The 14,025-nt window shown below is 42.5% G+C and overlaps 1 protein-coding gene across 2 annotated transcripts in view; it reads left to right on the top strand.

Annotated features, from left to right (window-relative positions):
• Positions 1 to 14,025, top strand: part of MTF1 (metal regulatory transcription factor 1) — a 35,669-nt gene that overhangs the window by 14,121 nt on the left and 7,523 nt on the right. For both annotated transcript variants that reach the window (XM_003341138.4, XM_056795172.1), the window contains exons 3-10: positions 1,316 to 1,554; positions 2,893 to 3,024; positions 5,183 to 5,256; positions 6,486 to 6,619; positions 9,747 to 9,824; positions 11,792 to 11,891; positions 12,507 to 13,075; positions 13,866 to 13,929. In XM_003341138.4, the coding sequence (XP_003341186.1) occupies positions 1,316 to 1,554; positions 2,893 to 3,024; positions 5,183 to 5,256; positions 6,486 to 6,619; positions 9,747 to 9,824; positions 11,792 to 11,891; positions 12,507 to 13,075; positions 13,866 to 13,929 (1,390 nt within the window). The remainder of the gene's footprint in view (positions 1 to 1,315; positions 1,555 to 2,892; positions 3,025 to 5,182; positions 5,257 to 6,485; positions 6,620 to 9,746; positions 9,825 to 11,791; positions 11,892 to 12,506; positions 13,076 to 13,865; positions 13,930 to 14,025) is intronic.

The following is a 14,025-nucleotide window of genomic DNA, read 5'->3' as shown; positions in this document are numbered from 1 at the left end:
TATGCACAACTTCTTTTTAAAAGTGAAAAAAAAGAAAAAGTTACAGATAATGCAAAAGTCAGCAGATGACACATAAAGGCTAGAAATGTAGAGAGATTTTTAAAAGTTTCATAACTCATAAATGCTATATTATAAACACTTCATAAATGAAAAAGAAAAAGTTCAGATTTCTCTGGTATGCAGGGAAGGCCAGAACATTTTACATGGATTTTCCAGATCCAAGGGGCATCATACCTGAGATATGGAAGAGATACTTTTATTTTATAAAGGAAAGCCTATTTGTCAATATATTTCAAGGATCCATGATTTCATCAGTGTAGGAGTTTACCTGCATTAGTGCAAATGGTAATAGTTCCATTGTAACTTAGGTAGCCTTAGTGAGTGACTGTGGTCAATCTGGTGTCTTAAGGAATCCACTAGTTCTGTTCTCAAAATATTTCCAGCTTGGTAAGACTTTCCAAGGCTGGCACCTTACTTGGTATAGCTTCCAAGAACCTCGTGGATTTTAATGAAGGAAGGTCGCAATAACTCTACATTCTCGGATTTAATAGCATGGAAATGACTTGTAGTTCTTGAAAACTATGTTCATTGAAACATTAGCTGCTCTCCATCTAAGCTGTAAAGACTCTAGAAGGACTGTATGTATATATTCTGGGTATACCACCCTACGTGATTGGAGAAGCTTATTACCAAATTAGCTAAAGGTGGTAAAAAAAAATTTTTTTTTTAGCTATGGCATCTCTTGAAAATGGTCTGCTAAGGAACAGCTAGGTAGCACAGTGGATAGAGTACCAGGCCTGGAGTCAAGAGGACCTGCATTCAAATATGACCTCAGTCATTTCCTAGCTCTGCAACTCTGGGCAAGTTACTTAACCCCAGTTGCCTAACTCTTGCTGCTCTTCTATCTTAGAACTGATACTAAGACAGAAGGTAAAGGTTTTCTTTTCTTTTTTAAAAAACCCTTACCTTCTGTCTTAGAAGCAATATTATGTGTTGGTTCCAAGGCAGAAGTGTCTGGGGTCATATCAGAATCCAGGACCTCCTGTCTCAGCTCTCAATTCACTGAGCCAACTAACTGTCCCCATAGAATGGGTTTTAGAAAATCTAACAAATCATCTGTTAAGTCAAAGAGGAGATGTGATATATGTGAGTGGATGGAGTAATCACACCAAAGAGATTGCTTGGGTTCTTGAAGCTTTGAAGTAAGTTGGAGCAAAGAGATGTTTCTTATAGGCATATTCTGCAAATGGGACATGGGGAGTTAATCTACATCTAGACCTTCAGTGCCACTAACTGGGCTAGCTTTGTGTGTTAGGTGAAGCGGTACCAGTGCACCTTTGAAGGCTGCCCTCGAACCTACAGCACTGCAGGTAACCTGCGCACCCACCAGAAGACCCACCGGGGCGAGTACACTTTTGTCTGCAACCAGGAGGGCTGTGGCAAAGCTTTCCTCACCTCATACAGCCTCAAGATCCATGTTCGAGTACACACGAAGGAGAAGCCTTTTGAGTGTGATGTGCAGGGCTGTGAGAAGGCATTCAACACACTGTACAGGTCAGCTCCCTCCCACCTCTTTTGTGTGATAGATGTGTTCTGAATAATTGGGGTGTCACCTCCTGGGGAGGTGGGCAACTGGGTGTACGATGTCAGATGCAGTCATTCTGGTTGGTTTTACTTAGTAGATTTTCTTTGTTTCAAGGGAGGGTTCAGGATGGGAGGGGGTTGTAATACTGAGAAATGACTGGTTGTAAACAAGACTTTAAAATTGGGTATAAATGAAATCTTGATAAACTCAGAAATGGTAAATTTATTGATACAATAGACACGTCTTAGCAAACACCCAGATAAACATTCTTTCAGATGACATAGAACAGATTATCTCCATTTAGTACACTAAAGGGGGGATTAACTCCTTCATTTGCCATTGTGATTCTGACATTAGCCATAAACCATTTTAAATGTGTGCTCTTAGCAGTTTCTCAAGTACCTTTTCTGGAAATCCAGATTTTCCTTTATCTGTTGCTTCAGATGAGGGTATACCTGTACTGAATTTTTGTCTCCTGGAGGGAAATTCTTGCCAGAGGATCTTAGCCCCTTGCATTGAGTCCTTTTGTATCTTGGCTCAGGACCCTCCTTTGTGGGACTGAGGCTGTTGTCACTCTTACCTTACCATGGACTGCTTCTCCCAGCCACACTTCTCCCAGCTTTACAACAAGGTCTGACTCCTTTGGTTCTAAATGGTATGGGGATGGGACTGGAGGACTCTTATTTGGAGTCTTCTGTTTACTTATTGAAAGCTGTCCATCCCCTCTCCTCCTTACACCCTCCCACTCCCAGTTTGAACAGTTGTAGAGTCTCCAAATCTGATTGTGCTTAGGATTGTGAGGAACTAGCTACTGACCTGGGTTCAAATCTAGCCTCAGATACTTCCTAGCTGTGTGTCCCTGGACAAGTCACTTAGTTGCCTAGCCCTTGCTGCTCTTCTGCCTTAGACTTGATATTAAGACAGAAGGTAGGTGTTTTGAAGTCTAAAAAAAAATAGGGAGGGGGAAAGAAGGAGGAAGCTAATCAGTGGTAAAATAGGCTAATGAAGGTACACAGATGCAGGGAAGGAATGCCAGATAGAGGTGTCTAAGGTTATGTATACAGAGTCAGTCCCAGGCCAAGTTCAATATTGAAAAAACAGCCAGAAGGGAACAGCACAGGTGGTGTTACTTGCTCACTGTTTATGCTATCAGTCTCCTTTAGGCCTGTGTTGCCTTTCCCAGCTCCTTATCTTAAAGGCATGGAGATGTGTTGTGATCCCTCAGAACAACCTGGAACCGTACTGGCCTGGCCCAGAAGGGGAGAAACTAAATGATGGTCAAGAAAATTTTTCTGGGTGTTTTGCAGACTGAAAGCACACCAGCGGCTCCATACAGGGAAAACCTTTAACTGTGAATCAGAAGGCTGCAGTAAGTACTTCACCACGCTCAGTGATCTGAGGAAGCACATTCGAACCCACACAGGAGAAAAGCCATTTCGGTAGGTTACTGAGTCTGGCCAGAGATCTTTGGGCTTAGTTTTATCATTTCAGGTCCATTTATCATAAGCCAAACCTCTGATGGGGTTTTTCATGTAGCAGCGTTACTCCTTTTCTGTTAGGGAAACTTCCTGTAGTCCTTCTACTCAGTAGGAACATCTTTAACAGTGGCCGTGAATAACTCTTCAGGGCACATCCATGCTTGGTGAGGCCAGAGGGATGGGAATGGAACATAAAACAGACGTGCTGTGAAAACAGCTCAAGTTTTGTGTTTATCCCTTTATGTGATTCTTATTTGACCATCACAGTAATCCTGGGACTTGGGTCACATAGTTGTCTTCATTTGATAGCTGAGGAAATAGAGGCTAAATGCTTTAATGATAGTTAACATTTCAAAAGCCCTTTATTCTAGCTATTGGCTCTAGTGGCTCCCGCCAAGAACCTTGTGAACTAGGTGTTGTTATAGCCTGAGGTCACATAGTTGTCCTTAGTTCAGCAGCTTATTTTGGTAAAAACGATGAACCAGCTTGACTTGATTAGGTTTGGACTGACTGATATTTCTTCTCCGGGACCTTTGCAAACAAATATGTCCTTGGCATTTGTGCTTGATTTGACTAAACTTATATATGGTAGACATGTAGGGTTATCAGTGTTGAAAAAGACCATAGAGCTAGTTCCCCAAGGCCCAGCCCCCTCATGTTATAGCTAACCTGAAGGCATAGAGAAGAAGGAAATTCCTGTTCATGGTCAGGGACTAAACCCCAGGTCTCCTGTCTCCTAAGCCTTTACCGCAGCAGTTCTCAACCTCTCCATTTTTAGGAATGAGAATACATAATGCATATCAGGTATTTACATTCCGAATCATAACTGTAGCAAAATTACAGTTTTGAAATAGCCACCAAAATGATTTTTTGGTTTGGGGTCACTGCAACATGAGGAACTGTATTGCGGGGTCACGGCATTAGAAAGGTTGAGAACCACTGCTTTAATGGGAAAACTTGGGGCCTGCAAAAGTGTTCATCCCTTTTCTTATGTCAGATGACTCAATTTGTAAGAATATATTGTAACTGTAATTTTGTTTGTTTTTGTTTCATATTTAGGGCAGTGGGTAAATATGTTGTCCATGTACTCATTTGAGTGGATTTTTTAGTAGTCACCTCTAATTTATCATTCACCAGTCATTTATTAGGTGCCTGCTGTCTTGTCCCAGGCACTGGGACTGGAGAAAAGTGGAAGCAGGCCCTGTTTTCAAGGTGCTTCCATCAGGGGACAACATGCATGTAGGCAATAAGTGCCAAATATAACAAAGGCCATCCAGGGCAGGGAGGGCCAGGACATGGATGGTGTCTGTGTGTGGCAGGAATGACTTTAGAGAAGGAAGTGCTTGAATTGATCTGGAAGGAAGTGATATAGGAGCTGGAGCACTGAACTTGAAGTCACAGAGGCTTGGATTTAAATCCTACCTCAGAGAGGGATGACCTTGTGGTTCTGGGCAAGTCATTTAACCTCTCAATGTCTCTATTTCCTCATCTGTAAAATGAGGGGACTTGGATTTGGTGACCTCTGGGATCTTTTCCAGTTCTAAATCAATAATGTTGGGAGTCTGTCAGGCAGAGGCAACGAGGAATTGCTCTGTAGGCCCAGGGGTTGTCCAGCCCAAAGGTTTGGGGGAAGAAATAGGAAGTGTTGTATGTGAAGAACAGCAAGGAGGCCAGTTTGGCCAGAGGCTAGCATGAAGGGAAGGGAGTACCATGGAAGATGGCAGGAAAGATAGGTTGAGACAGGTTATGAAGGACTTTAAAAGACAAATAGATTTTATCCTAGAGGTACAGTTTATTGATTAGGGGAGTGATATGGTCAGATCCAAGTAGGAGGAAAATCACCTGGGCAGCTCATGAGATGAAAATACCATTCTGTTCAGAAGTGAATGAAAAGTATTAGCTGTCATAAAGCCCACAGAATCATGCTACCCATTGCTACAAGAACTTTTCTTTCCTCTGTACCCAAGACCTTCTAAACCGTGATAGGTCACTGAGGCTTCATTCCATTGCCTTCTAAGTGCTTTGAGTATGACTGTTGTTGATGTGTGCTTAAGTATTGATGGTGAAATCTCCCTTAGATAATGCTTGCTGTTTCTTTGTGTTTAAATGACTTTTTCAGGTGTGATCATGATGGCTGTGGGAAGGCATTTGCAGCAAGCCATCACCTTAAAACACATGTTCGAACGCACACTGGTGAGTTTGGTTTTTTTAAGTCCATCCTGATGGTTTTTTTGTTTCTGTTTTTCACTATAAATGAAATGACAGTATGATTCAAACTGTTTAGATACGTCATCTTGTTTGGCTTAAATCCTGCCTCAGAGAGTGACAACCTTGTGGTCCTGGGCAAATCATTTAACTTCTCAGTGTCTCCATTTCTTCATCTATAAAATGAGGGTATTTGGATTCAGTGATCTCTGGGATCCTTTCCAGCTCTAAATCTATCATCTTGTGATCTCTGTTCTTGTGAGCTTGTCCTCATCATTAGCCCTGTGTGGTAGATGGTCCAGAATTGTTATTTCCTTTTGACAGATAAGAAAACTGGGGCATCAAAGACTTGTCCAGGGTCACAAAGCTCATAAGAATGCAAAGTCAGAACCTGATCTCAGGTCTTTTGAAGCCAAGCTTTCTGTTGCTCTAATATATAGAATTGTGCAAAAGTAAAGAGACTGGCTGGCCTAGCCTCCACCATTGGTGTTTAAAGTAAGACCATAGAGCATATACCTGAAAGAAACCCTGGAGATCATTTTGTTTTATACCCTCACTTTATATAGGATGAAATTGAAGTTCACAATGGGGAAGGGACTTGTCTGAGTAAGCACATCAGAAGTCGAACAACGTGACAACTGTTTCTCCCTTATTCTGCTGCTCAATAATAATAATAACCCCAGGAAATGGGAAGAAATACAAGTTCTTATAAAATAGATATTATCTTCTTCTTTGACATTGTCACTCAGTTGTATCTAACTGTATGTGACCCAATGAACCACAGCTATCCATTGGGTTTTCTGGGCAAAGATACTGAAGTAGTTTTCCATTTCCTTCCCTAGTGGATCCTTTTATCAGGCCATCAGAGGTTAAGTGATTTGCCCAAGGTCATATAGCTAGGAAGTGACCAAGGCTGGACTTGAATTCAGATCCTCTTGACTTCAGGTCTACCATCTATCCACTGAGCCACCCAACTGCCCATAATCCAGGATGAATTGCTCTTTATGATGCCAATTCATCTTCAGAGCTTTTCCCATCCAGAGATTATAATGTGAAGTAGTTAGAACTTGATGTGACAAGCTTTTCAAGTTATTCCATGTCTGGGCACCCAGGACAGCAATCTCTGTTTCTTTGGTTAGTTGGTGTGGAGGTTGGGGAAGGAGTAAAGTCCATTTAGGGAAGAACGAACTTAGGGTAAAAATAACTTTGTCCTTCAGGTGAAAGACCCTTCTTCTGCCCCAGTAATGGCTGTGAGAAGACATTCAGCACTCAGTACAGTCTCAAAAGTCACATGAAAGGTCACGATAACAAAGGACACTCATATAATGCATTTCCAAATAGCATGTCTGAGGTATGGATTTCTTTGTTCCTTTTCCTGTCTCCCTTTCCCATGCTTAGATCTCTGTAACACATGAGAGCTATTTGGCTGCCTGATGCAATTTCAGGGCAAATATATTTTAAAGTCTATTCTTTCTCCAGACTACAATTGGGCAGCAAACTGTGTCAAGATGGATGTGCCTTTTGATGGGAAAGAGAAGCCAAATATATGCTATTTGGTTTACAAAGTGTTTCCCTCACACCGACATGGGAAGCAGATTATAGATTATTGGCCCTTTTTATAGGATTGGCAGCATGTTTAAAGGCTGGGTGACTCACCCTCTTCACTAATAAGAAGAGAAGATCTTGGACCCCTGTTTGAGTACATGGTGTCTGCCACTCCTCCTACTTTGTTTCCTCCTGTGGTTGGCTGGGGCTCATTCTGGGCCTTTATAAAATGAAGCTCTTGATTCTTCACTGCTTTCATGGTCTTCTCTATAATTTTTTTTTTTGGTAATGCTAAAAAGTTTTTTTTATTTTATTCTCATGTAAGACACACTTTTGTTTAGATAATTAATTTAGAATATTTTCCCATGATTACAAGATTCATGTTCTTTCCCTCTCCTCCTCCCACTCCCCTTCTGTATCCAACGAGCAATTCCACTGGGTTTTTCATGTGTCATTGATCAAGACCTATTTCCATATTATTGATATTTGCACCAGGGTGATCATTTAGAGTCTACATCCCCAGTCATATCCCCATTGAACCATGTGATCAGGCAGTTGGTTTTTTTCTGTGTTTCTACTCCCATGTTCTTCCTCTGAATGTGGATAACGTTCTTTCTCATAAGTCCCTCAGAATTGTCCTCAATCATTGCATTGCTAGAGCCGTCCCTTCTAATAATGAAAGAGAGGGAAAAACAGTTGAGCAGCACCAACTGGAACCCCCACTGCCTCCACCAGTATATATAGATTCTGTGCCCTTAGTCCCCGCCTCTTCAGAGAAGGAAGGGAGATGGAGTTTCTCTTTTTCATGGCCAAGCTTGGCCACTATAGCTATATGACATTCAGTGACACAGAACACAATAGAGTCCATTGGGTCATGGGAGTCCTCCAGTCCTTTGCCTCATTCATGTCTCCAGTGCGTAAGGTTTACAAAGTGCTTCTGAAGACTTCAATTTGTTACTCCTTCTGAGAAGGCAGAACCAGGAGCAGTGAGCCAATAGATAAGGCAGCCATATAATTTGTGTTCAGTAGGAGGAAAATCTTTTAAAATGAGAGCTATTCATAAATATCAGTGGATACTAAGTAAATACCACATTGGAGATTTTCAGACAGGTTGGATTACTGTCAATCAAGAAACCTTTTTAAAAGCACTTAGCATGTACCAGGCCTTGGGCTAAGTTTTGGGGATGCACTGAGTTGATAAGCTCCTAGAAGGATTTTTTTGCCTTGCTCTTTATCCCCAGTGCTTAGCCCAGTGACTGGCACATAGTTGGTGCCTAATAAATGCTTGTTGATTGACTAATGTAATTGACAACATTTACATCAATAGATACACACAAGATACATACAGAGTAGTGTGACAAGGGAATCACGTTTAAAAGACTGATATATATTAATTTAAGGTCGCCAAGGAATTCAGCTATGTAATTCCTAAATGAAAACTCAAGTCAGCTGTCAACCTTTTATGGAGTTTAATTTCAATAGGAGGAAGAAAGGAATTAGAGATAGAGAGAGAGAAAAAGGGAGAGAAGGGAATAGGGCTTAAATACCCCTTCTGTTTAGGCTGGGCCAAAAGGCCCAAGCCCTTAGATAGCTGGGGCAAAGAAAAGAGATCAGTCCCTATTACTCACGTGACCAAAATGGAGAAACAGTCTCAGAGGCCCCCACCTTCAGCTTCCTTCAGAGCAAGCTTCTCAGAGTACACTGCCACCACTCTGACCAACTCCTCAACCACCTCCGAGTCTCTAGACCCCCCTGATCTTTAAGGAAACCATCCAAGTTGCCTCCCCTCAGTTCTCACATCTACCAGTCACTGTCCATCAATTTCCCTGTGCCAATGGAGGCTCTAGCTTAACCCAGGACCGCCCAGAGGCTTTGCACATGTCTGTTGAAGGTCATATTTTCAAATGATTAAATCTTTGCTCCTTTGCTACAGCCCTTTCTAAATCCTGTTAACCTGAGTAGGGTAGAGATTGGAATAATTAAATTTTGATCTAGGCTGCAGCCCTTACTCAATCCTGTTAGGACTGAATAGGGTGGAGATTGATTCCAAGTATCTCCATTGTATCAATTCTAAAATCAATCATGACTCAAAGAAATTCCTGTTCTATGCTTAAGCATAGGTCAAAGTCCTTTCCATTGTTCAGCAAAAGGTTTCTGTCCTAAAGTAATCTTAAGAAGGGAAGAGAAGGAACCTCCCATGCCAATGGGGTTCCCATTCCAATAGACTATCAGTAAGAAATTTTCCAAGTATGAAATATCCCAATGGTGAAATTTCCAACATTTATAAGTCTAAGGAATTTTGAGGTTTACAGTAGTCAGAAGATAAGCTTAGAAGGAAGGTTCTAGTATCCAAAACAACCAAGAAGGGTCTCTTGCAAAAACTTGTGTTTGAGCCAAGTCTCCAAGGAAGAAAGCAGGGAGAACATTCATTGTATTATAGGTTTAGGTGACTTCAAAGGTCCCTCTCATATTTTGTGATTCATTATCTAGCTCAGCCTCAGAAGGATGTCTCCATTTAGTGAGTCATTCTGACCACAGCAGCTTATGAAGTGTGTTGTTGAAGGAGGTGGAGGCGTTAGAACCTGCGCTAGTGTTGGGGAGCCCCCACCTAGATGAAATCAGGACTCTTTAGAAGTCACTCTCATCCAAAGTGGAAGATTTCTTTTTGTGATGATGGGATGCATCTGCCAGGTCATTAACTGTATTGAAGTGGTTTCATAGCCCCAAATATCTGACATAGCCCTTCATTTTGTGTTGTAGAAAACCATCTCTGTTACCTACTTTTTTATAGGGTTAGTCAGGTTTATGTTTAAGTGATTTTATTTTGGTAAATGAAGGGAGCCCCAAAGATTTTGAAGTGATGCTTGCTCCTGGGAAATGTAATCTTTAGGTGCTGATTTAGGTATGTAATTTTTATTTTCAATACTTTGCAGGACACAAACCACTCACTTTGTCTGAGCGACTTGAGCCTGAAATCCAAGGATTCTGAACTACGAGAAAATTCCAATACAGTAAGCATAGTTATCATTCTTAAAGATAAATGGGATTGAGAGCATTGTCAAAAAACAAAAGTAGATAGACGATAGACTAGTATTGGCTTTCTTCTGAACTTAGTCGCCCTTCATTCTTTCATTCTGCCTGTTTTCTTTCCTATGTAATTCTGCTCTTGGGTTGCCAGGGTATTATTTCTCTAATCAGAGGCACCTCTAATTTGGTTTCCTTCCCCTCCTTCCCCACTCTCAGGATAATTTGGATCCTTTAGTCTGCAGATATTTGTAAGGGCCTACTATGTGCTAGGTATCTTATATGACTGGATGCTTTTCTTTTTTCCTTTTTTAAAAAAATCCTTACTTTCTGTCCATGTACAACTCTAAGAGAAAAGGACAAGGACTAGGCAAATGGGTTCAAATAACTTTCCCAGGTTTCACAGCTAGGAAGTGTCTGAGGCCAGATTTGAACCCAGGTCCTCATGTCTCTAGACCTGGCTCTCTATCTACTGTACTGTCTAGCTGCCCTTAGGTACTTTTCAGGGATTAGTTTTCATGACATGGTGTTGAAGCAAAGCTTCCACCACACATTTCATCTGCAGAAGAAGACATTCTTTGCTTCAGTTCTGATGGTTCTCATTTGCTCTGTTAGGATTAAGAAATATTCTGACCATACTATTGGGTTCTTGACATGTCTTGACAAAACTGTGCCTTCAGTCATTGCTCATACAGGCTGTTTGGTACAGTTCTTGGAATTATACTAACTCCACTCTTTTTTTTGAAGACCTGATTCTTAGGGCAATCCCACCCCCTTTCCCCCCCATTGAAGAAGTCAGATAGAGTGGCAATGGGCCCAAAAAATCATCTATTGATGAACTTTCTAGTGATGAACCTCTTTGCCTATTGCTAGGCTTGTCTTTGGCTGCCAGACTCATGAGGCTTTGCCAGACCTTCATAGCTCAGTAGAGCCTGCCAGCATATATGCTTTTTTGGCATGGTCTTGGAGAGCCCAGGGTTCCCACTCCCCCATAATGAGTCATCAGAGGAAGGCTTGGCTACATTTGGTGTGGTACAAAATAAATAGGTATTAATAGCAGGATTGAAGGTATTCAGGTAGACATATTCTCAATGACCAATGGTCAGGAATGTGATAGAAAGGATTTGGCACTGGGTAGGGGGATTAGACTCAATGCTGAGGTCCCTTTAAACTCTGAATATCTTGGATTCCAGTATCCTCTTTTAACCTGTTGAGATCATCCTTAGTGACCCTAATTGGGGCTGTGACTTATATAAGAAACTTCTCTGGAGCCCTGAGGTCACTGGACAGGATGCTGTGGTCTAGGCCCTGGACCCTCATCTGCAACAGCTCCCATTAGGTGGTAGAAAAGGCCTTCCTTTTCCATCCAGATTACCTAACATTGATAAGATCCTTCCTGATTAATGAAGATCACAGGAACAATGCTTTGGTATTGGCCCTAGAACATGCTAACAGAACTATCTTGCTGCATGGGTGATGGAACAGTTGGCTGGACATTTGGAGACTTGGAGTTTGGTCTTGACTCTGCCACTAACCACTTTTATAACTGTAGGCAAGTTACCCAATAATAATGAAGGTCCTGGAATTATAGGCTTAGAGCCAGAAAGGATTTTAGAGGCCTTTTAGTCCAACTTGCTAATTTTACAGATGAGAAAATTCTGGCCCACTGAGGAATAACTTCCTCAGGGCCACAGAGGTATATACGGTCAAAGGATCAGAAGGTGTTGGGGGGGGAGCAAAGAGTGGAGGAGGGAGGGAAGAAGCAGCTCCAAGCTAGCTAGAAATGAAAGCCAGATTTCCAAATCTAGCTCTCTTTCCACTGTACCTTCCTATGTTTCCCAAAGGTGCCCGCATTGGAAAAGCCATCCTCTTACTAGGGCTCTGAGATTTTTAAGTGGAAAACATTCCCTTTTTTTCCCCCCTTGCTCACTTTTTGGTATGTTTCCTTTCCTAGACACATGGCCAAGACCTTAGCACAATTTCACCAGCAATCATCTTTGAATCAATGTTCCATAGCCCAGAAGATACTACAATCCAGGAAAACAAGCAGACAGGTTTGTTCCCTTAACAGGCATGAGTTTGGTTATGGGGGTGGGTGCATGCTTAGTGTTGTATCTCTGTCGTGGGATCATGTCAATTTGCATGACCTCACCAACCTTTTTTTCAAAAAGCTTAGGATTTTTGAAATCCTTTTCCCTACAACTTCTGTGTTTGAAAGGTCCAGCTGGCTTTTTTTAGGGACCTTCCCTGGGCTCATCATGCCCGTCTTTGAGGAAGAGTCAGACTAGAGCCCTGCCATGTCGGTGTTACAACCTTGGCCTCAGGTCTCTGAAAAACCTCTTCTCTGATGTCAGCAGGTCTGTTTGTTGCTCCTGCTCCAGAAGGACAAGCCGTTAGGTAGAAGTCCAGGACATTTCTAAGCAGACCTTCAGGGCTTGAGACCTTGGGCAAAAAGCTTCAATATCCAGGACTGAGGTTGCCAATATAGCCTATGGCTTTAGCCACCTTTTCCCAAAGTGAAAAGCAGAAGCTGCCTGCTGGTGGGAATGTTGTGGGGGGGCTGTGACTGCCAAGGGCTCGAGATTGACTGCCTTGTGTGTGCATGTGAAGTGGGGAGGGTCAGGCTTGGGAGACTCAGTGCATACATTCTTATTTCTTTTTCTTGCCAGCTGCCTTGATTGAAAGTTTTAATGGTGATACAGAGTCAGTCACCGCTGTTCCACCCTCCCCGGGAGATTCAGCATCTTTATCTCTTCCACTTGTACTGCAGCCTGGCATCTCCGAGCCTTCCCAGTCTGCACTACCTGCCTCCGCACCGCCCGCTCCTCCTCCGACTGCTCCCTCCATAGGAACTGGTTCCCAGCCAGCTGCATTTGGGACCCCCTCTGCTATCTTACAGCCTCCAGAAGGGTCAGTCGCCCACAGCACACAGTTTGCTGCTAATCATCAAGAGTTTCTTCCGCACCCTCAGCCACCACAGCCCCTTGTGCCAGGACTTTCTGTCGTTGCTGGGGCTCCCCCAGTAACAGCGGCACCACCAACTACCACTGAGGCCATGCCAGCTCTGGTTCAGACTCTGCCTCTGGGGGCCACCCCTGTTTTGACAAGCAATCCCACCATAACCATCACCCCTACTCCCAGCACGGCTATTCTGCAGTCCAGCATAGTTATGGGAGACCAGAATTTACAATGGATACTCAATGGTGCAACTGGCCCTCCCCAAAACCAAGAACAAATTGTGAGTATTGTACTCTTGAGTTGTGTTCATCTATAAAAAAGTGCTTATTGATTGTTTGCTTGGCCAGCCGGCCCTACCTACTCTCAGAAATGAAGTCATGGAGAGGTTTTCTGACTCTGAATCCAGCAGTCTTTGTCTTGGCTCCATTATCTTTAATTAGAGACTTATTTGAGAACACAGTCTTACTCTTATTCAGTTTTTCTGTGGTAGTAAGTCCCAGAGAATGTTGGATGAAAAGATTGCAAAGACAACAACTTTAAGTTTTGTCCTAGTTTTTTGAAGGAATACTCTACCTTTGATTTATTTCATTTCATATACAGCCTGAAAATAGCTCTTTTGAAGGAACATGTTTCCTCTTCAAGCCAAAACCGGGCTGCTGGAAAAGACTTTTACCCACTCCATGGACTTGGAGAACAGTATCTAAGTCATAGAAAATGGATTAGTAAACTACCTCATTGATCTGTCCTTTCCCTTTCAGAACCATTCTGAAAGTGTTTTCATACAGTGTTGCCAGTGGGAAAGGCTGTTGAAGCCAGCTAGTTCAACCCTTCCCTGAATCTACATGCTTGATAAATTGTCTTCCAGGCCTGCTTGCCCCCTCGAGAGTATTAGCAGGCTGGTGCTGGCACAGTGGATAATCAGAACCATAGATAGGCATGGCCCAGTTGGGGAGGATTCTCAGAGCTGATTTTCTGGGTGGTAGGAGTTGGTGGAAGAAGAACTGACTTCTTTGTACAACTACTTTGTTTGGGCTGCCTTAAATGTGATTTTATTTTATTTTGTTTTGCAGCAACAAGCTTCTAAGGTAGAGAAAGTGTTTTTTACCACTGCAGTACCTGTAGCTGGCAGTGCAGGTAAGTGTGCTGCTTCCTTCCTCCCAAAGAAAGTAGACCCCTTGGAAAATAGAGGCTTGAATAGTTGGCTTAGCCCAGGTTTGCAACTTTTAATCA

The sequence above is a fragment of the Monodelphis domestica genome, chromosome 4, assembly GCF_027887165.1.
Source record: "Monodelphis domestica isolate mMonDom1 chromosome 4, mMonDom1.pri, whole genome shotgun sequence".
NCBI classification, from domain to species: domain Eukaryota; kingdom Metazoa; phylum Chordata; class Mammalia; order Didelphimorphia; family Didelphidae; genus Monodelphis; species Monodelphis domestica.
Note: the sequence above shows the minus strand (reverse complement) of the source record. Positions and strands in the feature narration are given on the sequence as shown.